The sequence below is a fragment of the Dicentrarchus labrax genome, unplaced genomic scaffold (assembly GCF_905237075.1).
Source record: "Dicentrarchus labrax unplaced genomic scaffold, dlabrax2021, whole genome shotgun sequence".
NCBI classification, from domain to species: domain Eukaryota; kingdom Metazoa; phylum Chordata; class Actinopteri; family Moronidae; genus Dicentrarchus; species Dicentrarchus labrax.
The window spans coordinates 15,396,140-15,423,030 of record NW_026136707.1 but is presented as its reverse complement, the minus strand read 5'-3'; the positions used below and the strand labels follow the sequence as shown (position 1 = coordinate 15,423,030).

Genomic DNA, 26,891 nt, shown 5'->3' with positions numbered 1-26,891 from the left:
CTCTATAATGTAGACCTCTATCATAAAATTATACTTAACCATTAAATATGACTACAAATGGTAACAATATGTATTGTATTAATTCATATTCAAATATGTGATCCAGGTGTAAAGTAAAGGGTCTCTGGATTCAGTGTTATTACTCCCGGATTAACAGGTCTTTTGGATGATTTAACCTTCATCCATTTTCTTTTGCATTTGTGACATTTATGAGTTTTGAGGTTTGAAGTAGAGTTTAAAAATATACACATGAACATGACGTTATAAATTGTGGCCGGCATAAATTTGGATGTACTCCACTTTTAATAGAGTTAAAGTGCAAGATAGTATGGATCTAATTCAGTCTTTGTTATAAGACTGCTTATTGTAGTTTAGTTTATATCAATCACTATAAACATAACAATTCTGTTTCTGGTTGGTTCTGTATAATTCTTAGTTAATGTAATGTTGCTTTAATTAATCAACTTTGTACTGTTTACAAAATATACTGCTTTAAACCTTTGACATTTACATTCACAATACCAGATTTTATTAAAAAACAAGGTCTCATAGAAATTTCAGAATGCATCTAAACCACTTCAATAATAGACCTATCCAGCCACCAGGTGTCGGTGCAGCCTCATATTCTTACTTTAGAGGTTCCAATTTAAACTTTCCCTGCAATTCTCCACCTGAACACAATTATTGGGTAAGAGAGGTCTATTGATTAAAGAGCCAGGTGCGCAGAAGGTTCAAGGAATTGTAAGGTTTTTAATTAGATCCAGATGTGACTATTTACAATTAAAAAGAAAACTGTCAGTCCATACAATTCCACATTCAATTAAAAATGAACTTAGTTTTACAGAAAAGGTACACTTTCATATTCCCATTCTTTGTATCATTTAATCATTAACTAATATTCTGTGCTTAAAAAAATAGCAACCTATAATACTTTTATATTTAAAATTTCTTTTCAAATGAAAGGAAGACAAGATATACACAAGCATCAGTTAAACCTATATCAACCTGTACACAGCATAGAGAACCCTGTAAGCTACTGGCCAGACAACAATACAAGATAAAACAACTTCTGCAGTTTCAAAAGGTTCCAGCCAAAATGACTCCCTGTTGACCGTTTATACATTTTCAGATTTTTTTGATAATTCCCTGATCTACACTCACAGCATCTTACATTTAACTCTTAGTATAGACACTACTAGCATGACCTTATTCAAAATGGCTACAGAATGCATTGCATGTTTTATCTTTAAAGGGAAGTACAAAAACTCATAAAAAAGTATAAATGAAGAGAGATTATCCAGGTCCAATGGCATTGGATTCTGTGTTGGCTCATGCGGTGGATTGCAGAAATTATTGATATGAAAACCTGTGTCCTATAGTGCTTTAGGCATTGGGTATGTTGGCACACATAAAAACACCAACAGCCTCCTGACCTGCACCTTTTTCTATATCTAGATTGACACTTAAATGGCCACCTCACATCACAACCATAAATACAGGCAAGCCAAATAAAAAAAATAATAAAAAGGCTCAAATAAAAGCTGTCACTACTTCTGTGATCAAAATTACAATATAAAATATCTTGTGCATTACAGAATATTTTGTAATTAGATCTTTCCAAGTTTCATTCTAAGATATAACAATAGCAGTCTGTACACAATTTATATAAAACATACACAATATCCCAGAGATGTCCAGTCCTATAACAGAATATCCCAGTCTTCATCCTCCAACCCCGCTCTCGCAGCAGCCGCTTGTCTCTGTTTTCTATTATTACTGTGTGGAGTATTATAAGTCATCATCATTATTATTACCATTATTATTGTATGTTATTACATTAACAAGATGAATTAGCTTTTCCATATACAGTAAAGAAGAAAAAAGGCAACACAGAATGAGGCCGCATTAAAGGTTGTAGCTAGATCCAAGTCCCTGAGGGGTACCACATAACAGCAGACTGAGAGTAAGCCCTGTAGGTCCTCTGTCACTTCTCCACTTCATTGGCACGTGGTTCCCCCTGTCGTCCGGGAGAAATACTGCATCTGGTCCTCACCCACCACCACCTCAGTTCAGTGAAAGCAATGTAGTGGGAGGGCGATGGAGGGCAAGCGAGAAGCATTCTTTTTTTTTTTGAGTCAGTTCCAGGTTTTCCCTGATAATCTGTACATTACATTCGGGAAACGTAAAAGGGCGCTCTGTCTGCATAGGGAGCAGCTTCTTGCCACACAGAGAACTTAAGTGCTTCATTATCCATGAAGAGGGGGAAAGCTAAGGCCGATGAAACCTAAACAAAACAAAGAAATCTCATGAGGCAGACATTCACTTTCAGTTATAATCCTTAAGATTTTCTTTGGGCTGTTTATGCCTTTTATTTTTTAGAGACAGCTGAAGACAGAAAAGAGAGGAGAGAGAAGAGATAACATGCAGCAAAGGATCACAGGCTGGAATCAAACCCGGGCCGCTGCAGTAAGGACTGAGCCTCAGTACATGGGGCGCTAGCTCTACCAGGTGGGCTACCAGGGCACCCCAATAACATTTTATGCTATTTATGGCTGCCATTTTTCAGCAATAGCCATTCAAATGCATTTATATTCTGTAATTATGTCTCTATATAGTAGTTTTCATTGTTAGTGGCGGGGTCTGCCATTCCTATACTGCACAAGCGATTCACAGGAAACGACGCATGTATGTAATCCAACATTACTGTTTTTAATGTTATCCACGATTGGTTTGACTCACAGCATCACTAAAATAATATAGCTGATAGCCATGTGCATTGATAAGAGAACTGAAGCAGACATTTAATGCAAAAGTTACTTTCCTTGAAAACTATATACTTTTAGTAATTCAATTACTTTTGAGAGAATTAACTAGTAACTGTAACTAATTAGTAGTAGTACTAGTTTCAGTAACCAAACATTTCAGCTGCTGCTTCACATTAAAAGTGTGGGTGAAACAAGGAGTTTGCGTTTATTGAGAAGCAGTCACAGGAAACACAATGTATTCGTCACAGACTTCAGCACAGACATGACAAAAGTCATTTTCTTCCGTCGTACTTCTGACAAAGCAACTGCACACAGAGCTGGTACCACTTACTGTTACCATGGTTACCACAGGTGTCGCCAAGTCAACCAGGACTAAAATCTGAAAGATTATAATGTCAGGCTCAAGCTGATAAAAGGTATACCTCGTGTAGATTCTGCTCTCTTCATGAACCTCCATTTCAGTGCTTTTATAATCGTTGAGCTCTTTCCGGATGGCCGCCTGGATGAAACAACAAGAAACAGACTGCCAGTTAAACGTGAACTTAAAAAGGAAACACATGCTAAGATTATGTGATATGTTGGTTGCATTTATTGGGCTTGTTAAGAGCTCACTGGAGATGGCAAACTGAATGAGTACCTTGTCAGCAGGAGTCAGCTTGGTCCACGGCTTTTCTGCCCTCCTATCATAGTCTTGGGCATCTGTGACTTCCACGTACTCGTGGAACCGCAGGATTTTTCTTGCCTGTAGTTCTGCAACTGTGGGTCTTTGACTCAGCTACGATAAACAGAGAGTTTTTATGTCAGTTCAGTAGCCAGCAAATACGTGATTTGACACCAATGTCTGTTGTGGATGTGTTGCCTCACCTTCCTGGTCAGTCGCCGCTTGATCTCTCGAACCTCAGCTTGTCTGTCAGCCAGATTTTTGGCTGAAAAAAGACAAGAAAAATCAACAACAACAACAACAGAGCTTTATTTAGATGCTTCATGAAAGCCAGGTCTGATGTGCACCAAAGGTAGAGTTTCCAAAATTAGACATCTTAACGGCCATCCATTTTTCGAACTGTCTTTTCAAGTCAATTCTTGCTATAACTGCAAGTATGAAATGTTATTCTTTTGTTCATTATGAAGAACTGGCTCGGAAAGACTTTATTTACATTGTCAAGAATAATTCATAGACAAATCATCAGTCCAAACTGAGCTGTGATGTTTGTTTTAAAACAGAATCCCTCTTTTTTTAGCGGAGGCATTATAAGGTTCAGTAATGGATAACAAAGGTGAAAAGGAAAGAAAGACTTGATACTAACGCTGAAGGATGTTTCTTTGCTCAAGCTCCTCAGCAGTGGGTCTCTGGCTAAGTCGCCTGAAGTGGAAAAAAAAGAAAAAAGAAAAGAGTATGACTATTTTTACACTTTGTCATTCGGGCAATAAGTAGGACAAAGATCTAAGAAATGATCTCCTGATTTCTTCAGGAACATGTACAGTCGCTGTTGTCAGTGTAAAGGATACAAAAGAAATGCAATATGTACAAAAGGAATGATGCCGTCTGTCTTTACCTTGTGAGTGCGGTGCCGATCTGTGTGCGGATGGCCTCCCACTGCTCCCTGCTCTGCCAGGTGAGGCCGGTTTGTCCTGGAGGCTGGTCGTCTCTGCTGCTCCTCTCCTGGGTAAACCTGTCTCTGTCTGGGGCACAGGGGCGGCTGCTCAGCTTCAGAGCCAATGTGTCCTTCCTCTTGACCCTGCTGGCCAGGGCGCCTGGATACAAGCCAAACACAGATGTGGTCAGGAGCACAAAAACAATGCAAAACACTAAAAACAGTAAATCATTTTAAAATATTTTCATTAAATACGGTTATTACTAGGTGGGGGCTCATCCTCCTCATCTTCATCTGAGTCTTCATCTTTATACAGCACAGGACCGTCTGAGTCGCTGTCCTCCCCACGCATATCATGCTCTCCTTCCTCATCCTCTTCCTCCTCGTCTTCCTCCTCACTGCTGTTTCCCCCTGGGATGACACAAACACCGGCGTCTCCAACGTAGCATCTGCGACTCCGTGGCTCCAGCTCTGGCTGGGGGATCTCCCCATCGTACTCTTCCTCTTCCTCGTCATCTTCCTCCTCTTCTTCTTCTTCCTCCTCTGAGTAGTCATCTTCAGATCTAATCGAAAGGAAAAATAAATACACATTTAAGAATTATGGATACAGAAAGCCTCTGTTTGTGTGATAAACTAATTTAGAAGTAGCTTTTGCACTTAAGATTAAGACCATTTAAACTTTTGAAAAATGTATGTATTCAACCAAATACTTTAGCCTGACCGGGAGACATATTCCACCATCACTCTAGTTATACCTGACTTTGTAATGATCAGGGGAAGACTGTCAGCTCTAATCTAAGTGTACAATGTTAAAAAAAAATTTGTGTGGAGGCTGCTCCTGGCCACATGCAACGCTAAATTTCACATACTGCAGAAAGCCCATTTCTGCAGCTCCCATCTTCGTCATGTAACCGTGTATTCACGTGTGCTAACTTGTGATTCTGTCTTCACAGAACAGCTTTGTTTTTACAAAAGTTCTTCCATTATGTACTGAGAAACTCACAATTTTAGTGGTTGGATGCTGACAGGAAGGGGGCGACCACGATCTCCTTGGTAATCCGAAGGGGTTTCGAAAAGCAGTGTGTGCGCACGCTGTGACCCGTCTGGGTGCGGCTGAGCCGGGCCGGGACTGGACAGGGCCCGCTGGATCATGATATGCAGTGGGACAGGAGCTGGGCGCTGAGGAGACTCATTGGTTGGGCTTGGTGGATCAAACAGCATGGGTATGGGTTGGGGCAGTGGGTGGGGGTAGGAGTGCTGATGGTGCAGGTGGTGGCTGTGAATGTGTTGGCGGGGAGGAGAAGGTGGTATGTGTGTTGGGAGGGGAGGGGAGGGAGGAGGCGGAGGCAGCTGGAAGCCCACAGAGAGGTTGCTGTGGTCCTCCAGAGAAAGCGGTGAGGGGTTCATGGGATGGCTTGAAGCAGAGGAGTCCTCCGTGTTGCGTTTGGTGACGGGGGTGGTCCTCTTGGGAGGCATCGGTGGAGAGGGCTTGGCTGGCACAAGACTGGCACCGCCTGTTGCTTGAGTGAAGTCCCCTGCAAAAGGAAAAACAGTTAATACATCCAATCATAAAGCAAAACAGAGAAAGCTTAGGTTTGTGAGTGAGCTGCTAGCAAGTGCTTTATTTTTCTATCTAGTTTGCCGCTGTGACATGAGTGCACATGCATCAGCTCTATATACATGATGTACCCAACATGACAGAATACACATGAACAAAGATAAATACTGGGTTACATGTCTGACTGAGCATTATTGCGTACATACAGTGTGCCACATCACATGACTGTGTCAACATGAATGCACACGCTGCCTTAACAAACCAGTGTGCAGCATGTGCCCCAAGTCACAGAGACGAAAGAAGATACACACAGCCTACATGCTCTACACAGCCACATTCTAAACCTGTCGTCAAACCTTGTTTATGAGCGTCTTTACAGGGCAAAAAGCTCCTAAACAAAAGGCTCAAATGTAAACCCTCCAATTATTTGCATGCACATTTGTATAATTGCTGTATAAATCTTAAAACTCTGTAGAACAGCTTTCAAGCCACATCAATGTTAAAAGCCATAGCCGTGCTACTGAGGCATAATAAGAGATCAGTGCTGCCAGTCTTGAAACATGCAGTGGACTATACTGAACTGGATTACATCCGCCTCTCTAAATTAAGTCAATCCCTTATGTTAGAACCCTTTCGCCCCTCCATTCATCCATCCATCCATCCATCCATCCATCCATCCATCCATTCACATCCACCCATCCATCCCAGTTGAGTAGAAGCTGAGTGGATTAGTACTATAAAATTCACTTGATGCATTGCAGGCCCCAGCTGGAACCAGCTAAAGGCTCTCCCCTCATCCACATGCCAAATAAGAGAGAACAGCATTAAAAACATTCAACTGCTCACTCACACAGAAGTTGTCTCCCACATACACAAAGCACCCAGCACGCTCATTATCAGCTCATTATGTGCATGCGGCTCTTATATACCACATCCAAAGAGAAGCAATCAAGGCCAGTAAACAAGTTAAAGGCATTGGGAGGAAAATATGTTGGCAGTCAGAAAGGACGCAACACGATGAAGAACGCAGACTCTGAAGGGGGGCATTCCAGACACGGGCCACAGAGATACCAGGGGGCCATCCTTTTACCTGAGCGCAGGCCTCCGGCCCGCCGGCACAGGTAGACTGGCAGGGACAGGTAGACATCGTAGTCGCACTCTCGCTTCCAGCAGGACCAGTAGAGCGGAAGCTGAGCGTTCTCTCCCCCCTGCAGGGCGGAGACTAACAGGGAGGAGACGGAGGCCTTCAGCTGGAGTGTTCACTGAATGCAGGTACATGGTGCTACTGTATATGTTATTGTATAGAGTGCGCAATAAGGGAGGGGTGTGCCTTAAATGCTCGTCATTCGGTCATTCATCAAAAAATTCAGTCTTAATTATTGTTCTCCCTTCTCAAAGGAATACCATTATTTGTTTTCTTGCCAAGAGTTAGATTCTTACAAAATCGATACCACGCTCACATCCGTCTGTTAAATATGAAGCCACAGCCAGGAGCAGGGGAAACAGCTAGCCTGGCTCTGCCAAAGGTAACAAAACCCAACAACCAGGTCTTATTAACATGATTGTCATTTGTTTAATGCATCAAAAACCTGGAGCTAAGCTAACTGTTTCCAGGCTGTAACTTCACATTTAACAGAGAGAGATTCTCATCTAAACTCTCAGCAAGAATATAAATATGCAAGTTTCCCAAAACGTCAAACAATACCTTTAAAATGTAAAAGTTACTTTGACTTGATGGACAGCTTCGGTATACGGTCAACAACGGCATCAACAGAGAACAAAAAGTTCCCTAAAGTTGCTGTTGACCTACTCTTGGTAGTCCAAAGTTGTGTCGTGGTGAGCTGTATTCTATTTCCATTCCACTAACGATAAGCAATACAGCCTCAAGTGACCACCACCAGGCCATTGTAATACCCCCGTCCCATGACTCTCTGATGACATAACATGACCTCACAATATCATTACAAAACCCCCCCCTGCATAATTCAATCAGACAAACACAACTAAAGGCATGACAAAAAGTGCACACAAGGAACCAGAAATCTTCAGATCTGCTGATAAGATAAAAATGAATCAAAGTAGACGGCCTTGCCCGACTGGGAATTAAGGCAAGATCCCAGATGAGACAAACCCACAGTAAACAACAACAACCACTACACTGCATCTGTGCGAGCAGCCTCCCACAGCCACAAGAGTCCCTGTTATCTTCAGAGTGTAAAATGCTGGGGAAAAGTTGCAGCTAAAATAGTCCAGGCGTACTAAGTAATTAGCTGGGGAAAAGCTGCTCAAGCTGTTCAGATAACATCATTAGCAGGGTAATGTGTGTGCAAGTATGTGTTTGTGTGTGTGTGTGTAGCTAGCTGTGTTTGAGACTTCTCTTTGCCATCAGTTGTGCACTGACTCATAAATGTATGTATTGTATCCGCTGGTGGGAAAACTACATTCTAAGTGAGCGGACATGAGCGTTCATAATGCACATTTGTGACCGTTTGTGTGGGCTGCATGTGATCATGCTCAAACTGTTACCTGTTAACACCCACTATTCAATAAAACTTACCCAGCATGGCGGCGTTGCTCCTGTTCACAGGCTTGGGTGGGGGCAGAGGGGGCTGCTTGGTGCCCTGAGAGGTGGAGGTTGGGGCTACAGATGAGGACTGCTGAGTGGACGCACCCGCAGAGGACACAGACCTGACAGGTTTGGACGTTGCAGCCGAGGGGGCGGAGGGAGAGGAGTACTGGGTCGTGGGGTGGTTGGATGGGGTGCGGGGTTGACCCTTGCTGCTGGGTTCAGGGGTGGGGCTCGTCATAAGCCATTTTGGAGGCATGACAGACTGTTTAGGTGGCAGAGGTTCACGCAGGGTGTCCCGCAGGGCTTCTGGGTCAGGGACAAAATGGCTGTCTGACTCTATAAAAAAACAAAGTATGAGGATATGTTATATAATAAAAGTTATTTCCACCAAAATAATAGTAAATGTGAGCAGAAAGTCATCCAGCTGTGGTGCACACATAATATAGTGTACTTTTATCTTTTCTTAATATTGAATTAGTGATATCTCATTATAAAATACCTCTCTACATAGATATTAATGTTTCAGTTCAGGGACTGAGCACTGAGCCATTTTCTGCTGCTTCACCACTCAAAGCGCTCTCTGTGATAACACTTGTTTGAGAATTGCATTATCTAGGGATCAGCTGTGAAGATAAACAGAGTAGGCGGCTGCAATTACCACCGAAAAACCCACCTCCCTCTGCCCACCCCACATCACACACCCCCCAAGCGGCCCCCACACTGCTGCGGCTGCTCCCACGCCATTCCTCAAAGCTGCAGCTCTGAAGTTCAGGGTTATTTATTTACAGACAAGCTTTTATCACTGTGACATCATACAACCAAAGAGGAAATAATCAAAGGAAAGGAGGAAGTGAGCATGAAGAACACAGAGGGGGGGGAGAGAGAGAGAGAGAGAGAGAGAGAGAGAGAGAGAGAGAGAGAGAGAGAGAGAGAGAGAGAGAGAGAGAGAGAGAAAGGAGGACAGAAAGCAGGAGATGTGATAAAGATAGAAAAGAGAGTGGGAGAGGGAGAGAAAAGCCACATCAGAGAGAGAAAGAAAAAAGTAAAATACAAGGTGAGAGAGAGAAACGCAGGGACATATGAAGGAAAGTGAGAGAATATATCTGTTCACATCTGTCAGTAAAAATTTCTAGTTTTTAGTTTTTCTAGTAGTAGTCCTGCAATGGGGGTTTTCAATATGATCTATTCCATCCATCCCATTTTGAAAGTTTCCCAAGTGGATCATGTAGGTTTCCTCTCATCTGACTGACATCATTTGGAACACAGGTACAGAAGTAGTAAAAAAAAAAAGAAAAAAAAGTGTTGGATAAGTGATAACTGGACACATGAGACCTAAAAACAGGCAAAAAACCTATTATTTCTCAAAGTGTAATATTTCAGTAAAATCAATTAGCTGTGGCTCTTATCACTGAGCTGACAGTGTTAGCATTAAAGGCCAATAATGGGTATAGTGATCGTGCCACATTAATTAGGAGAGGAGAAGAGAGGACGAGCTATTCCCTCATGTTCCTGAATAAGAAGCGGAGCTGGAGCAGGGCCCCTGGGAGCCGACAGGAGCCTGTCTATATCTGGGAGGACAGCACATAAGCAGGAAAGTGACAGCAAGAGGAAGTGGGAAAAAAAAATACCTAAGACTAAAGAATCGACTACTATCTTCAAACATGTATGAAGGAGGTCAAGTACTTGTGAGGAAACATGGGATCTCAACGGGGATGACTACAGCTTTTCAAAATGGTGGACAATCTCAGATGGCAGGGGGAAAAAACACCTGAAATCACTCACCTCTGCGGGCCCTTCCCTCTTCAGCAGATGCATGTCGAGGGAGGGTGGGCTTCCAGTCCACTTCTGCAGGCCGACTCCTCCTGCCGTCTTCAGACGGGGCCTTCTGCAGCCCAGGCCTCTTTTGCCCGTCCTCAGGGTGAAGTCGGCCCCCACGTCTACCCTCCTCCATCTGCCCGTGAATCTGGCCCTGCCAGACCACGTTAGGCTTCCACTCACCCTCAACATGTGCACGTGACACTACCCCTCCCCCTCTCCACCCATCCTCATGCAGTCCCGTACCCCTGGAGCCTGGAGCTCCCCGGCGGTCTCCGTTTGAGGGAGAGCGTCCCCTGCGGTCGTCTGGCTGGGGGAGCCAGGCCGGGTTCATCCTAAAATCCGACTCTAAGGGGAGTTTGCCCTGGTTGCACGGGCTCCTGCCACCACTGACGACTCCCCCACCTCCGACACCAGTGCTCACTGGCAGAGTGTGGCCGTTTTTCACGTAGGGCTGCTTCATGTTCTGCGTATCTGGATCTGTTTCTGAAAAGGTTGTACGGAAGAACATGAGTCCTTGATGAACACACAACTATAATGCATTAAAAAACTCCAACACTATCCAACACTACATCAAACAAGTGCACCAGCAGAACACTGAAAACTAAATATTTATTCAATCTAAACTATTCAATGTTTTATGCTGGTGGGTGCAATGTCTGTTTGATATTGTAGAACATTTTGGTCGTTTATTGTCCCCTCCCTCTTGAACTTACTGTTTTATCACTTTTATGCAACAAAAGTGATAAAACAGTTAGTTGATTATCAATTATCAAGCAAAAATGCCAAATATCTGCTGGTTCTGGCTTCTCTGATGTGAGGATTTGCGTCTTTCTCTGGTTTACATTGTTGTATATTGCATACCTGTTTACAGTCTTTGGGCTCTCTATAGTCTGAGAAATAACAGATTGAACAGATTAATCATTAATGAAAATAATCTGTAGTTGCAGCCCTGTTCCATGGTAAAAAAAAGGAAGGTGCCCTTAACCCAAGCCCCGTAGACAGAGTCTGTGTTTGTTGGTGTGATGAAGGAGCAGCTGTAGGTTTAATAAATGGGCTTCTGCAACAGCGGGGCCTGCATTACGCTTGCTCACACCCCTCTCAAAGCTATTTCGCTGCAGGGCACAATTCGTTCTACTTTTCCTCAGCTCTGGAGAGTGGCATGCCATTTTAAACAGATATTGCATTACTTTGAAAAACAGCAAGGTGAAAGTAAATTTGCCTTTTTAAAATATGTCTCAGACACCTGCTGGTTAGGAGGACAGTGTTCCTGCCATAATGTACTGATGACTTAACTGTACTGTCTGTGTGGGTGTGATAGCCTCTGGGCAGCTGCCGTCAGATACAGACACTCTTGTAAAGAGAGATCAGATGAATCACAGAAGCACTCGTTCTTACCGTTGTCCGGGACCTCCTTCAGCACTCCCTGCTCTATAAGCTCCTGCCGCGTACGCCTCGTCGACATCTTTCTCTCCAGTTCTGCCGTCAATAAACAGAATTTACGTTACACACAGGGTTGTCTTTTTTCAAGATCTCCAGGAGGAAAAAAATACTGCAATAAAAACACATTTACCGTGTGACCTCATGCTCTAAAATACAAAGATTGGAGTTTACAGCTCCTCAGTCAACAGGATATTTTGTTAGCAGCCTATTGTCTTATTGTAGGTGCACTGAAAACATTAGGAGAGCCAAATGGGGCCTGTAACATTCAGGCAGGAACACATTCATTGAGGAATTTTGATGAAAACTGAATGTAACTGATATGACCAGTGAGGAAGGAGGGAGGTTCACGAACACAATGACTTCACATCACAAACCTTCTGAAGTTTCCTTGAACTTCTCGCTGCTTTTCTTCTTCCTCCACTTCCACGGCTTGAAAATCTTGCCAAGGGTAGAGAATTTGCCCTTACGCTTTGGGGTGCTGTCCCCTGTGCTGCCCCCCTCTCCCACCATTGTGCTGTGGTGCTGCTCAGCGTCATCATCTAAAATAAAAGCAGTAGTTTAATATAAATCCAACAGTTTTAAATCCATTTGATCCATTAGCAGTCACAATATCCTGACAAAGGGATCTTTCCATTCTAGCTGAGCTCATCTGCTGCGTTTGTAAAGAGGGCCGTGCTCATTATGGGTGTTATTATCTTTAGCTGATAGTTCTCGGGGACTGAGTGTGCTTTGGCAGGGTGATGCTGAGAGCTCATGGACTCCTCCACATATCCACAGTTAACAGGAGAGGTCTGATGCTGGCGTTCAGCCAGGATTTCTCACTGTCAAGTGCTCACATTCCTTGGCTGGATGAAGACTTGTGCCTTATCAGCCTTTCAGCCCTTGCTGCCTCTATAGAGGAAAGAGGCTCACACATGGATGGCAGTCATACTGTTGCAGAAAAAAAAAACTCAGTCACACACATACAGCTTACAACCAAGCAGCAAGATGTCTTAAAGAACGCTGGTACTTATGAGATGCCATTATGGCTTGAAGTACTCAACTAAATGGCATTCTGCAGTCGTGGTTACATATTCTTGACTACGTGATTGACAGGCCAACTGACAGGGTGCTGAGCTCGGAGAGAGTTTCAAACATTAGCTCTTTCAAGGCTGCAGCTGCTGAGTTCGGCAGACATAATATTTACCAGTGGAGAGAGAATAGGGTCCAATTTAAAACATCCAGTCTCATGCACCCACAGGATGTCTCGGCAACAACAACGCCTAGCAGTCTCATTCCCACAACAATATGCTCTCACACAATACCTACAAAACTAACGTGGTGTACTTAGCAGTCCAATAAAGAACATAGGATCACTATAATAACGATAATATCATTCCTGGGTGGAAATTGACTCTTCATTTGACACACACGACAGGATTGTCAGGGTTAGCTACAGACTGGCACCCCTGGAGCTGGCAGGGTTTCAGTATCTTGCTGAGGGACATTTAGCATGGTGGATGGTTGCTGACACAGGATTCAAACCCATTTTTTTGCGGCTGAAGGACAGAGTCTTTAACCGCTACTCCACACAGCTACTTCAATGCTGCTGGCGGGGTAAAATTTGAACTGAGTGCTTACTTAGTGTTTAAAAGCCTGACTGTCGGTAAAACCTCCAAAACAATTCAAACCAGAACTGTTTAAACTCATGCACTACTGCCAATGCTGTTATGTCCCGAAAGGTGAAAAGTCTTTCAATAAACAGACACCAGTCTACCTGGAAAAGGGGTGTTAAGTGTCCAGCTTCCATGGTGGCGGGACTTGAAACAGCATGCCATGGGGAAGCAGGGAGCATTCGGCAACCCCCAAATCGACTCTCTCGTATATATCCCAACAGAAAATGCCAGAAGGACAAGTTGCAGCGAGCCGTTTGAAAACTACAGCAAAATGGGTCCGGGTTCGAGGGACATGTCCGCACCATGGAAATCCAGCTTATCTTGGAGAGGTAGAAATCTGAGGATTCAGACCAGCTGCCATAACATCCAGATTAAGCATTGCTTAAGGCAGCTTCCCTGTGAACCAGAACGGAGGTTCTCACACAGCAGACTGCTCTGTCAGAGAAGCCTCTGACACAGTGGCTCAGCTGAAGCAAGTGAAGCAGGATAAGAGCTGCCTGTGCCAGGCCTGCACACTCCAAAGCACTGCAGAGATGACGATCGCAGAGAGGACTCAGCCCATGCAGCAAGCATCTATTTGAAAAGACGACTGACCATGTTCTTAGGAGACTTGGACATTAACCAGCGACGCCTGATTACAAAATGTATCAATCCAGAGACACAAAAATCCCCCTCCTCCTAAAAAAAGAAAAAAAAAGTATGGTACATCCAACTCAATTATCACATTGAAGAGAGCTGTGGATCCACTCAAAATCTTTCTTCACAGATACAGAGAAAAACTCTCCAACATGTCATTGTTTCAGCGGTAGTGAGAAGAGGTCTGGTGTGTGGTGCCACTTCAGCTGTGTGTGACTGTGGGTCTGGGAATCGGAGTAAAGGGTAAAAAAAAAGAGCTACAATGACAGAAAGTACAGGAGTTATGGGGGGGGGGGTCAGCCTGGAAACACAGGGAGGAAACGGCACTCCACCCTGATTCTGTGACCGAGAACAAAGACAACCTCTTCCCCTCACATTCAATAACAGTCCACTGTACTGCTCATGGAAACACAGCGCTGCAAGGTACGACACAATGACACCAGTGAAACTAATTAATATCTGGCTGTTAAAAACATCTAGATTTTCATTTTCATTCAGAACAAGGACAGGACAAGAATTCTAGTAGTCACTCTCTGTAATCAGGAGCTGTGCCAAGATAACGCATACCAGTCAGGAAACATGGGGGTGGGTGACACTGTGTAAGTGTGTGTGTGTAAGTGTGTGTGTGTGTGTGTTCCTCTGACGTACCCCTATCCTAAAGCCACACCTACCACTCTCAGACATCTCCCAGAGAGGCCATATTTTCCTGTAACCTCATGATTCAATGAGTCATGGTAGGCCTGGTCAGGTGAGCATATGGTTAAAAGGAGATTGTTGTTTTAAAAGGACCCGGCCTTTAGCCTACCTTCTAGCCAAGCCATCCTGATCACTTACATAAGAAACCCCCTTACACGGGCTGCACTGGTTGGGAAATACCACCAACCTCATTATAACCCCAACCCTAGCCAGGCCAGATTATGAATTTTAATCTACTTAACTGACAGCACAAAGAGGTTATAATCATTGTGATTGCTACTTGTGGAATCTTGTGCACCATGAAATCATTCAACCCAACAGCATTGTTGCAGTAAGTGACATAAAAATCAAGCATGCTGTTTAAGGTAGGATATATTTAAATCTGTCCTATGAATTCACTACTTGATACTTTATCAAACTCAAGGTCCATAATTAAAGATTAATTTTCAGGTTTACAATGTATAATATGAAGAACTGCGTTACGGGAACTGATACCAAATAATGTAAAACTTCACTGTCAGACACAATCTCTATTTCCTATAATCCCTAAATAAAAAATGTCTTTTCAGTATCAAATTTCACTGAGCAAATAACTCAAACGAAAGATAATAAGTGAATCAGCAACACATGCATGAGTGTGTAAATACACAGCTGCGATTCATTCACGTGATTCCAATGATTTAACATTCCTTATGGTGGGGGGGGTAGAGACAGAGGAGACTGTGCAAAGCTGAATATACAACCCCCACCCTTATCTCTGCTCTATGCTTTAATCCATTGAATAACTACAGAATAGTAAACCAACTTCATGATGTGTATGTTGCTGTTGAGGAATGCACAACTATGTGAAGTACACCCAGAGTACATGAGTGAGTCCTGAAACTCACCGCCATTGTTGTGTTGTTGTGGATCCTGAGCTAGGGTCTCCACACGAAGGCTCTGTCCCATGATCCAGCCCCTGAGGGGCCTCTACCTGTCCTGCACCCAGAAATGTACGCTCTACACTGGACAGATCAGCAGCTGCACCTGCCTTCCTCCTTCTTCAACAAAGTCCCCTGGTCTTCTCTATCTCAGGTCTTTTCTTCTTCTGTGTTTCTCCCGTCTACCCTTCCTCTACGCCTTTCAGTACAGTCCTTCCCCCGTCCCTCCCTCTTGCAATCTCCTTAAGACCTTCCCTCCCTCCAGGAGTTTGGACTCCCTCCCTCCTTGGCTCATAGCACAGGTCAGAATTCACTGAAAGATGCCTACCATTCCTCAGAGAAGGACGAGTTATGTTTTCAATTTGATGCGTGCTGCGGTATGCGGTCCAATGTGTGCATCAAATAATGTATGTACAAAGTAATGTATGCTATGCGGTGCAGTGGGTCTCGAGAGAACAAGGTCTTGCATGTTCTTAAAACTCTGATCCATACAAAACATAACAATAAAAACAGACTTAAAACCACAGAGCTCAGACCACATTTTATGCCCTGCAAGTATTGCTCTGCCTGACACACTGCTGTTAGTATTTTCTTGCCTTCCTAGCACTGACATGACAAACGAAACAGAAAATAGAGATATGGACAGTGTCTGTAAAAGCCATTCTTGGATTAGCAATGTATCTAACCAGATAAATAAAAATCTTAATTTAGTCTGGATGTGAAAGATTGAGTGGAGAATAAATTGGAGCAATTTTAATCAATGCCCTCAATCAGGAGAAATGTTACACCCGATCAGAGACTTTTTGTGTGAGCTGTGTAAAGGTCAAGTGTGTCTGAGATGCTGCTCCCTCTCAACCAATAGACAAGAATCAGCAGAATTACAGCTGCTACTATGAAAACCGAACTTAAGGGAGGAATGATGGATCACAAGTCAATCTGACAAATAGGAAGATGTGTTGATCAGACGCACGCTGTTTCTACATCCAGCATGCACGCTAATATTAAGCCATTACTACTCAGAACTAGCAGAGGGTGTTTATCATGCCGCTCGCCTTTCTTAATGTCTCCAGACACCATTTTATGCACATCTCCAAGTCTCTTATCACAATTTGAACAGTCTTGTAGGCATTAGCATGACTTTGAATCATGTTTGCCAAGGAGAGCTGCCCTGTTTGGGGCTTGAATATAGAGAGGCAGAGCAGGAAAAAAAAAGGGGGAGTTCTGACTGAACCCCCTGAATTAGTGCTTTGATTCCCTTTGAGGTTTGGATGTCTTCAGAAAGCCTTGTCCTACTGCTCCTCAGAGGAATCCAGAGCATTGAGCTGTGTCATTATGCTTGGATAGATCAGAGTTTGCTGAGCGTTTGGCTGCATCTCGAGCTATTTCTAAAGATGGAGAGCTAGTGTGTTCGGCAGCGTTCCTTTTCTCTCCCTGTGCCCCACATACAGCCTCCACACCGGGCCGGCTTCCAGAGAGAGCTGAGCCAATCCGCATGAGCCCAGAACCTGTTGGCCTGACCTGGATAACAGACTGGGCCAGGCCACTTCAGCAGGCAGGCAGACTGAGGCAGGTACACACACACATACACAGCCCCGTCTAATGTGGGGGGGAGTATGGAACATGCCCTATGGATGCTGCTATAAAGCTGTATAACTGCTGAGAGTCTCATTCATGTCTTAACATATGCTTCATATTTTTGTACAAGGACAGATTTTTAACCGTTTATCTATATGGACGTCGTTGTTTATTGCCCGAAAAGCAAGTTAAAAAGAGAAACTGAACGCCAGCATCGCAGGGACTAAACGAGTAGGCCAGGGGAGAGAACAAGCAGTTATTTTTAAATGTAGGGATGGTTTAGAAACTGCGCATTTGGACATTTTAAACAGCTTTTTTTGGGATGATTTGTTTAGGGCTGCACAATTAATCGAAATGTCGAGATACCCTGGCCTATAAATGTTATTGATGTAAGAAAAAAACACATTTGTTTGCTACAGACCCCAACAAATGTCACCTCATCATAATTATTTTTTTTCAGTGAAAATGAAAAATGGTGATGCAAAAAATTTGGTTCCCACTGATTGTGAATCATATCTCAAGTGCAGTATCTGTCGAAATAATCTAATGATTTTTTTAACCATATCGTGCAGCCCTAGATTTGTTTTGCGAAAGAGAACTGGTTGACTGAAGAGCAGCACACATAATCAAGGTTAACGCCTCCTTTTCCTGCACAGCTGACAGCCTTTACAAGAGAGGAGACAGTTAGTGTCAGAGTATGAACGCTTGAAAGCAGTTATAGTAAGTCATACTTAAACGGTGACACAACCAATATTCACTGAACCATTTCTTCTGCAACACATCACATACACACATATTACACACAGCCCTATGTTGACCAGGGAAAACCCTGAGGCCAAGTTTTGGGAGGGGAAACTGATCCTCGATCAGGCCCTGAGGTTGAGAAGATGTATGGCTGAGTCCTGAGTGGCTCATAAAATGTGACAGAGCCTAGACAGACCCCATAAACACAGTAGATGTACAGCGAGACGAGTGGATCTACAACTTCTCTCCACAGCATTAACACTGCACTTAACGAACCACAATGAGCAACTTGGTACTCACCACGATTTTCCATTACAGAGTTTGAGGCACACCAATCAACGGTTCCTGAAAAACAACAGTTTGAGCATCAACACCAGTTTAAACAGTGAGTAAGCCAAGCTAAACCAGTGTAGTAGAACCGGTAATTCGGTTTTCCCTCAAACATTTTTCGCTAGTGATGCTCAAAAATGAACATCAACACTGTGGTCTTGGATTCATGAGATATTTAGTCTTAAATGTTTTCATTAAAATTCCTTTAAAGCCGTAATTGAATCTTTCCAGTTATAAAGAATCTGAAGCATCCAAGTCAAACTGATCTGGGGAAGAGAAACCCAATAATCACTGACCACTTTCAAGCCAAATTCAAAATCAAACTGTATGTAGTTTCTTCTATCACAAAGGAAATGCAGTATATTTAATAAACATAACCTTTATTATTTTAGGATCATTATAAATGACCTCAGAGAAATTAATTATTTGTGGATTTGTGTAAATGTAAAGAGGTATAAACATACACTATAGAAAGTCATGGGTGGAGTGGGGGTGGTTGAGGTTCTCAGCAGCAGTACAGCAGTTTCTCTTTTTTTCAGGTCTCCAGCATGCTTAAGATGGCAGCTCCACCCATCTTAACCCCTCTGATAAAAGAGAAACAAAGAAGATTAGATCATAATTAGTCATAAACAGAAAAAAAACACAGACATATTTAAACCAGAGAAGGGCCAGAGAAGCCCCCATTCACGCTCGATATGAAGTGCATTTTTCGTATGCAGACAGATCAAAATACAAGGTGGAAATGGGGTTTAAAGGCCCACAGCATGAAGATGACAGACCAAGCTTCATCTAGGATTATTATTATTTTGCATCATGTGCTTAAGGGCCAACACCAGATACATTTTTAGTCCAGTAAGAGTCGAGCTCACATAGCACCTCAGGCTGCAGCACTGTGTATAGGTGTCAAAGGCAGAGGGACAATATAAACCTCAGGAATTAACATGAACACGTTTTCTACTCATTTTTAGTGTCGCCGACTTGAGCAAATCTGCTGTAACCATCCCTTCTTTACAAGGTAAACAAAGGGCAGAGAAAAAGGACGAACGCGAGTGCGAAGGACGAGAAACGAGAGAGAACTTGCGAAGTCGAACACAATTTGCAGCAAGAAAACGTAAGAAAGTTGAATGAGTGTACAGTAGGACAGGGCGTGAAGCAGAGAAACAAAACAAAGGCTCTTACAAAAAAAAAAGACAAAACGTAAAAAGCTCAGTGTGTCAGAGTATCTCACAGTTTAGTAAAACCTGAAGTAGATGGAGTACAGCAGAACACGACTGTGGTCATCTAAAAAAAGACAATGTTACAGTGATCCTCAAAAACTGGACGACTGAAGTGTGAATCGATTTCTGTTACGTGAGGCTGATAGTGCTGTTAAAAACTTGTGGGAGAACAGTTTCCTGGCATACGCTCAGACCTCGGCTTCCAACTGCGCATTGTACAAACTAACTTACGGAAACACTTCAATAATGTAATTAAACACTTGAAGTGCATCACTTCATAACCACAAACAAACCTTTTAAAAAGAGCCTGAAATGGGGAATTTATGACAAAGATATTTGGATTATTTTAGTTACAGGCTGAGTTGGCAAAGCAGATATCTAACAAATGCTCATTTTAGAAATATAAATGAACATTGGCAACGACACTGTAATGCTGAAAGGTGGCTAAACCTATTGATACACCAGAAACAGTCTAAATAAATTGGGAGCAAGGTCATTATTCTCCTGATCCCAGGACTTAAAACTACAGCTGTTTGTACACACCAAGCTAAGCTTTGTGGGATTTCAGTCTTCAAGCTGTTTTTATATGGGATTAGAGAGTTTTAGGCCATTTTGCAGAAACGAAAAACTGATATGTGGTTTGATTTGATCGATCAAACATGCAGGTTAAACAGGATCATGGTATTTTCCGCTGGCAGGGCGGACGGACAGGGCAGAGAGCAGAAGAGCAGATGAAAACAGAGTCAGCTGTGATTTAACTCAGTTCAGAGAGGAAACCGAGTCTGACATCAGCAGACCTAGGCTGCAATACATCTCTTACACTGGAACACAGAAGATTCTCATAAAGCTGCGAAAATGAGCAGGTTTTACTTTCCAGCACTTGTTGTTTATGGCCATTTGTTTATATTGTAAATATAAAGATCTGCTGTTGTCAGCTCAAAAGAGAAAATAGGATGAGCTCTAGGACGGCAATGTAGGGATAGAAAGTAGTGAAGGATCCATTTCTAGTAACGCTCAAACTACAGCCGCAACTACGATAAATTGATTGATGAGGAGAGGAAATTAATCATTTTGATAATCAAATCAAATATTTTAGACCGTTAAGCTCAAGTGTAAGCCAAAATGTTAAACCTTTTTATGGTTCCACCTTCTCAAACATGAAAATTTGATGCTTTTCTTTGTCATACAAACTAAATCTGTATGTGTTGGTTGGACAAAAAAAGACATTTAAAGACCTCACCTTGGACTGTGGGGAAAATAACTGTTCTGTTAATAACTGATCGATTACTCATTTAAGTGGTTTTTAAGTAAGAATCCCAAACATTTGATGGATTCAGATACTCAAATGTAAGGATCGGCTGCCTTCGTGTGTTTTATATCATTGTAAATTTCATATTTAGGCAATTAAGACCTTGTCTTGGGCTCTAGGGAACTGTCATGTGCTTTTACTATTTACAGGGATTTTATAGAAATAGAATAATTGCTTCAATAAAACCAATAAAATAATCAAATTTAAAATGATCATTAATTGCAGTCAAAGACTTAACAGAACCATAACAAACTGGACTGCAAACTGTCCTTTCTAAGCGATAAAATAGCTGCAATACTGTAAAAGCATCATCTTTTGTGGCGATTGAGAAAAACAACATTTGCTATGCATTAAGGGCCAGAAAGGAAATAACATGAGAGAAAAAAAATGCTGGTTACCATCAGTGAAAAAAAGTGCAAATGACCCAAACTCCAAAACCTAAATGAGGCTGCAAAAATTCCTTCAGTTCCTCTCTCAACACAGATGATGAATTTCATTGCAAAGTAATCCTTCTGGTGGTCTACTGGAGCTCCAGATCGGCTTACATTTCACTGAATTACTGGTCTAACCAAATTGAGGCATCAGATAAGAGCAAAGGCCCCTTTAGGCTTTGTCCAGGGCCAACAGAGGCTCTTTGACAGGACTATTTATGTAACCAATGATCAATGTCCAGCCACCAAGTAAAGCTCCGTCTGTCCGAGGGACTTGTGCGGTACGTGTACGGCACAAATCAAACTCCAAAGCGGTTTCCTAGTACCAACAATTATATTCTGTATTTGGCATTCTTCTCTGTTCCTCTTCCAGGCCAATTTACCGGCAGGGGTCAAAGGTGAACTTCCCTATCAAATGAAGAAGCCCGAGTAACGACACTCTGGCATCAAACAGGTCAATAATTCCTGCACATGAAGCTCAAAATATTGTCGTTTTTATAGTGGAGCCACACAAACAGAGGAGAGGAGGCAGATGTATCCGTGGTCTGAGATGAAATTTTTTGCACTCCCTCCCAGTGCCACAGCCTTGGCTGGATGACTCAAAATAATCGAGCTGAGTGGTGAGCGTTTCGCTCTATCCAGGGAAAGAGAAAATATCTTTGGTGTCTGAAAGTACGAGCGGATTTGAGGCAGTGAGGGGGTAGAGCTACAAACACTGAATTTTCCACCACTTCAACCACAGCCTCATATGTTATGTATGCATAACACTTGCACGCATCACTGCATGTCAAGTACAACATAGACGATCCAAGAAAGAGGAGAATAGAAAAAGAACTGGCTTGAGCGGATACATTCCACCATCACATATTGCTGTTTCACTTGCTGTTTCTGTCAAGCTCAACGTCTCAGAATGTGCCCATAAAAAAGGGATGTTGATGGCCTAGTTCCCTTTAGAGTTGTTAACCCTCTCCCTGCTCTGTGCCGTACACGACGGATCAATATGGGCGTGATGAGCCTTTCCACTGCGCAGGACCTCTGTCGCTCACCGCCTTGAGAAGATAGTTTCTTTGAAGCCTTTGACAGCCGCCGCAACTCACTTCACAGTGTTGGGCAAACAAACCGAAGAGGACATGACGCACACAACCAATTAATGACATGTACACCCAACTGGAGCTTACACGTTCTGACAGAGGAGTAAATAAATGAGTCAAACGTTACCTCCTCGCCTCATCACTCACAACTCGTACTATAATTTTGGCTCCAACGCTTCACAATCAGGACCGACTACCTTGTTTGAAAAACCATTACAAACCCACATCCTCTTTCACGGATGACACCGGCTGGGAGTTTCATCCTCTTCCCTCCGCTTCCGTCCCACAGACGCACTCACCAGGAAAAGAAAGCCACCAATCAGGTATATGAAAGTAGATGTTAGAGACCGAGAAGTCGCGACTGTATAATCTTCTGTGGAGCGCACACACCCTCGCTGGCGCACTCTACTAGTGCTGATTCAATTACGATGGGAGCAGAAATGGCAGCAGCTGGCTGAGTTGTGCCATCTTTAAATAGCAGCGCGCTCCTCACTCCAGGGCTCGGGGTTTTTTGGGCACAAAAAAAGCCGCCAAGTCAGTGGAGGAAATCATGAATTCCACACAAAAAAATAGGACTTCTTAACAAGTTACACTCTAACAAAAGAGGGTAAATAGCTGATTTAAAAGCAGCATTGAGGTGGACTGAGCTGATACTCACAGGCTCCAGAGAAGTATCAATGATAGATGTAGATCAGGAATAAAAGTGCCTGCTGGTGGGGGGTAAAAAAAAGTCTTGCAGTCTCCCTGCAAGCACCTTCCTGCAGTGTGTATCCGAGCAGCACAGTTTCCGCACCCCCTTTCCGAAATGGATGGACGAGGGTGTCTGTTCCCAATCCGGGCCGGGTGAACGTCATCACTGAGCCTGCCCCAGAAAAGCATCACTCACCACAGGGACCGGTGGCCCACTTTTACAAGGAGCCCAAAATGCTCCTTGCCTTTGCTAAACTTTTCTCCCTCAGCGTCCCTCCACCTGTGTGAAGACTGCACTGCAGGGGGACGTGCCACCACTAACCCCCACCACCCGCCCGCCGTGCAGCTTTCACTAACGCTGAAGGTAACTTATAACAGCCGACAGGCATTAACACGCGACGTATGTTTGCTCGTGTTATATTCAGCATCTCCAGTTTAAAGCTAGCATGGCCACCTCTGGGGGGGCAGGGAGGGAAGGAGGTGGAGAAGAGACATTTAGCTGAGAGCTGCGGAGGAATCTCAGACACAGAGCAGTCTCATCTGTGGTCTAACCGAATCAATCAGGCCCAGCTGACAGCTTAACCATCTTGGTTGCCTCTTAATGGCCATTAAAGGGGGGAGGGGCAGGGGGGTGCTTCCAATGGGAAGTGGAAATAGCTACAAAACAAGCTATGAGGCAGCATTTTTATTTTTTCCTCGGAAGAGCACATTAACTCCAGAGCCATTACACCACAGGCAGATGCAACCAGAGGAAAATGCATGTTACTGTATAGGAGAAGAGATGCAGGTTCAAAAAGGGGGGAGGAGGGGAGGAGGCATCGGACCAAACTATCAGCCAGGCTTCAAAAGTTCTTCATATGGCAGATTTACTGAGGAATACTCATTAGAAAAGAAAAAAAAACAGACAATAAAAACTACAATTATGTACACACACACACACACACACACACACTTATATGCCTGGGGAGAACACATGAATGACTGTATGCATCCAATGTTGTATGTCCTTGAAGAATCCACTCTCTTTGGTCAATGCAGTGACTACAAAATGAAAACATGTTTAAAATAATAACGTAATAATAATAATAATAATAATAATAATAATAAATGCCAGGCTACCATCTCCCAATTAGCGCCTGATGCACGGTCGACTGTAACACGTCTTCCATCTTTGGCCGAACAATCCCTGTCCTAATTAGATCTAACCGGAGCGCCGGTTTCTAACTGTACCGCCGGAGATTACGCTGACTCTTACTTAAACGCTTTCCCCGAGGCGACGTTCAAATTACCTGAGAGGTTGAACGGCACCGGATTTATACAGCCGCTACTCCCGGTGAGAAGGAGGGGAGCGGATCCGTGTGTGGAGGCTTTATACCCCGACCTGCATCCCTCTCTCTCTCTCTCTCTCCCCTCTCCTGGATCTCGCGCCAGTGGACTCAAGATGCTGAAGAGTGAACGGGTCAAACCAGCCACAGCGGAAACGACAACTTCCGGTTACACGTTTCAAAATAAAAGGCATTGTCGATGAATGCATTTTTTTTTTTGCGACGTTTTGTAGGAAACACAAAGAGATAAAGTGGGATTTTTTTGTATGTGTGTATTTATTGTTGCTGTATTTAAATTTAGCTTTTCACATAAATGCAGACAGGTTTTGAAGCAGATATTAATTTGTCCACCTTTTAAATGAGCTAATTATTACTTTGAAGCAGAGGGTTTGCATTTCTATCTTTTAAGCCTTGTGCAACCTTCAAGACTCCAGCTGCAATTTAAAACTGCTTTGGTTTCGAAATTTTCTGATGGCTGCAGACAAAATAACACAGCGTTTTCTAGAGGCCTATAAATGTTTGTATTTTTTCCACAAGGATAAAAAAAACCCGACATACAGACCTTAAAGGTGCATCCCACTGACAGAGTCATCCGACTACAAACATCGACGCACACCGTCCACATCCCGGAGATCACACGCATCCTTTGTTGTGCATGGACGCCTAGAAGCAGAGATCAGTGGAAAATGGAGTTGGAGGTGGTGAAACAGCAGCAGTGATTTCAGCTAAAGAGGCGCACAAAACCATTCACCCTGTGGCACCCAGGATGTGCACAAAACCAAGATGTTTACGCGCAATCCTGCATCGCAAACGTGCAATTTATTCGCGATACCGGCTTGATTTGCATCGGCTAAGTTAGAGCGCAACTTAGGTTATTGTCTGCGGAGAAATCTTCCCTCAAAACTCAGCCACTGTGGATTATTTGTTCCCACAGGACCTCGGCACTCACATTACCTCTCTCCTGACTCACCCCTCCTCCGCCTCCTCCTTTGAAATTAGTTTAAAAATAGCAGCCCGGTCATTTCCTCACCTCACACTTTCCCCCTCTTCCAGTGCCCGGTCCAAACATTTTACGCACTTACCGGAAACCATCCCAAGCTGGGCATCTCGGTACCGGTAGTTCTCGGTGGAAGCTGCAGCTCCTCTGTGGGCGTTGCGAGCATGGCTCTTCTTTGTGTTGTGAAGACTTCAGTACCCATCAGGCATTGCATTGGATTGATCTGGGGTGGAAAAGGGGGGGGTGGGGTGGAGAAGCATTCCGTTATATTATCCAGCTCCCCACCGTGACAATGAAACTCTACATAACAGAGGGATTCACTTTCCCCTTCCTACACTGTATTCATACAGTGAAAATAGCTCCCACATTTAGGCATGCAATAGAGCCTGCTGTCATAATTCACCAGTAAATGACAACTTATCAACTTCACCCCTTCAGCTGTAATGCAATATGAATGGGGTCAAATTAAAGAAGAATACAGTTGAAATAGATTGTATTTCATTCAATGAATGTTGCCTTTATCTCAGTGTGAAAGGCTTCATACCAGTATTACACATATCCACTTTAACAAACAACCTACGTGAGGTTCAGCAGAAAGTATTATTAGTAAAAGTTAACTCATTTTCCGAATGTCTAAGATAAGTCCAGCATTTAGTACAACCACATTTTTCTTTAACTTTCACGCCAGAAATCTGTTTGGAAGAGTTTTTGTTGTTGTGTCAGTGGTGAAAATCCCAAAACTCACACGTAGTGACTAGTGTTTTAATTTCCACATGCAGTTTATCCATTTTAATTTTTTTTTTATTTTCAAGTCAAATCTTTCAGATATGTTTGTATACCACAGTGATAGCCCCAAGTGGACACCTCACACATCTTCATCCAGTGACTTTCTGCTCATACTTACTCACTACTGCCACACTACTGTAGACACACCAACCTGCACTGTATTTCACATACACATACATGTTTATACAACAGTCTGTAGTACATAGTGTATACACCATACTGATACCTCCACCGCATCGTTCCTACTGCCACACATGTTCATTCTGTACATATCTTAGTGTATTCATATCACACAGTTAACAATGATCATACTTTATATATCATTAACATATTCTGTCAACTGTTTATTACCCCTATATTTGTACATACTCTGAAATTTACTGCTTCTGCTAAGATGCTAAACTGCATTTTGTTGTCTCAGTATTTGCAGTCTGTGCAACAACAATAAATCTGAATCCAACTAATAGGCAAAAGTAAAATATGTAACTACAGACGCTCTGACAGCCATCAGCTATCATCACTGATCAGCTATCGTCTCAGTTTTGAGCCATAATTTATGTTTTTCAAGTGGTACTTTACATGAGTATTTTCCATTTTCTACTTCTATTCTACATTTCAGAGGGAAATGTTGAACTTTTAGTTCCACTTCATTTATTTGATACGTTTAGTTACAAGTTATTTTACAGATTCAGATTAATAACTAAACATACAATCAACAAATAAATTATGATTTATTATTGTTGGTTA

At 43.0% G+C, this 26,891-nt stretch overlaps 1 protein-coding gene across 12 annotated transcripts; it reads right to left on the bottom strand.

Annotated features, from left to right (window-relative positions):
* Window positions 1-730: 730 nt before the first annotated feature.
* phactr4b (phosphatase and actin regulator 4b) lies at window positions 731-25,514 on the bottom strand. 12 transcript variants are annotated; one of them, XM_051406966.1, is made up of 17 exons: window positions 25,444-25,514; window positions 24,924-25,024; window positions 18,763-18,882; window positions 18,269-18,313; window positions 12,117-12,281; window positions 11,698-11,778; window positions 10,267-10,785; window positions 8,473-8,820; window positions 7,006-7,137; window positions 5,361-5,892; window positions 4,622-4,920; window positions 4,319-4,517; window positions 4,070-4,125; window positions 3,630-3,691; window positions 3,403-3,540; window positions 3,188-3,264; window positions 731-2,284 (listed from the first exon to the last, which is right to left on the bottom strand). In XM_051406966.1, exons 4-17 carry the CDS (start codon window positions 18,279-18,281, stop codon window positions 2,269-2,271), a joined length of 2,637 nt encoding a protein of 878 aa, XP_051262926.1. In that variant the 5' UTR covers window positions 18,282-18,313; window positions 18,763-18,882; window positions 24,924-25,024; window positions 25,444-25,514; the 3' UTR covers window positions 731-2,268. The 12 variants fall into 12 exon arrangements, with proteins under 12 accessions (XP_051262926.1, XP_051262924.1, XP_051262927.1 ...); XM_051406964.1 differs by having other exon boundaries at window positions 25,392-25,491; XM_051406967.1 differs by lacking the exon at window positions 25,444-25,514 and adding an exon at window positions 25,332-25,348.
* Window positions 25,515-26,891: the final 1,377 nt, after the last annotated feature.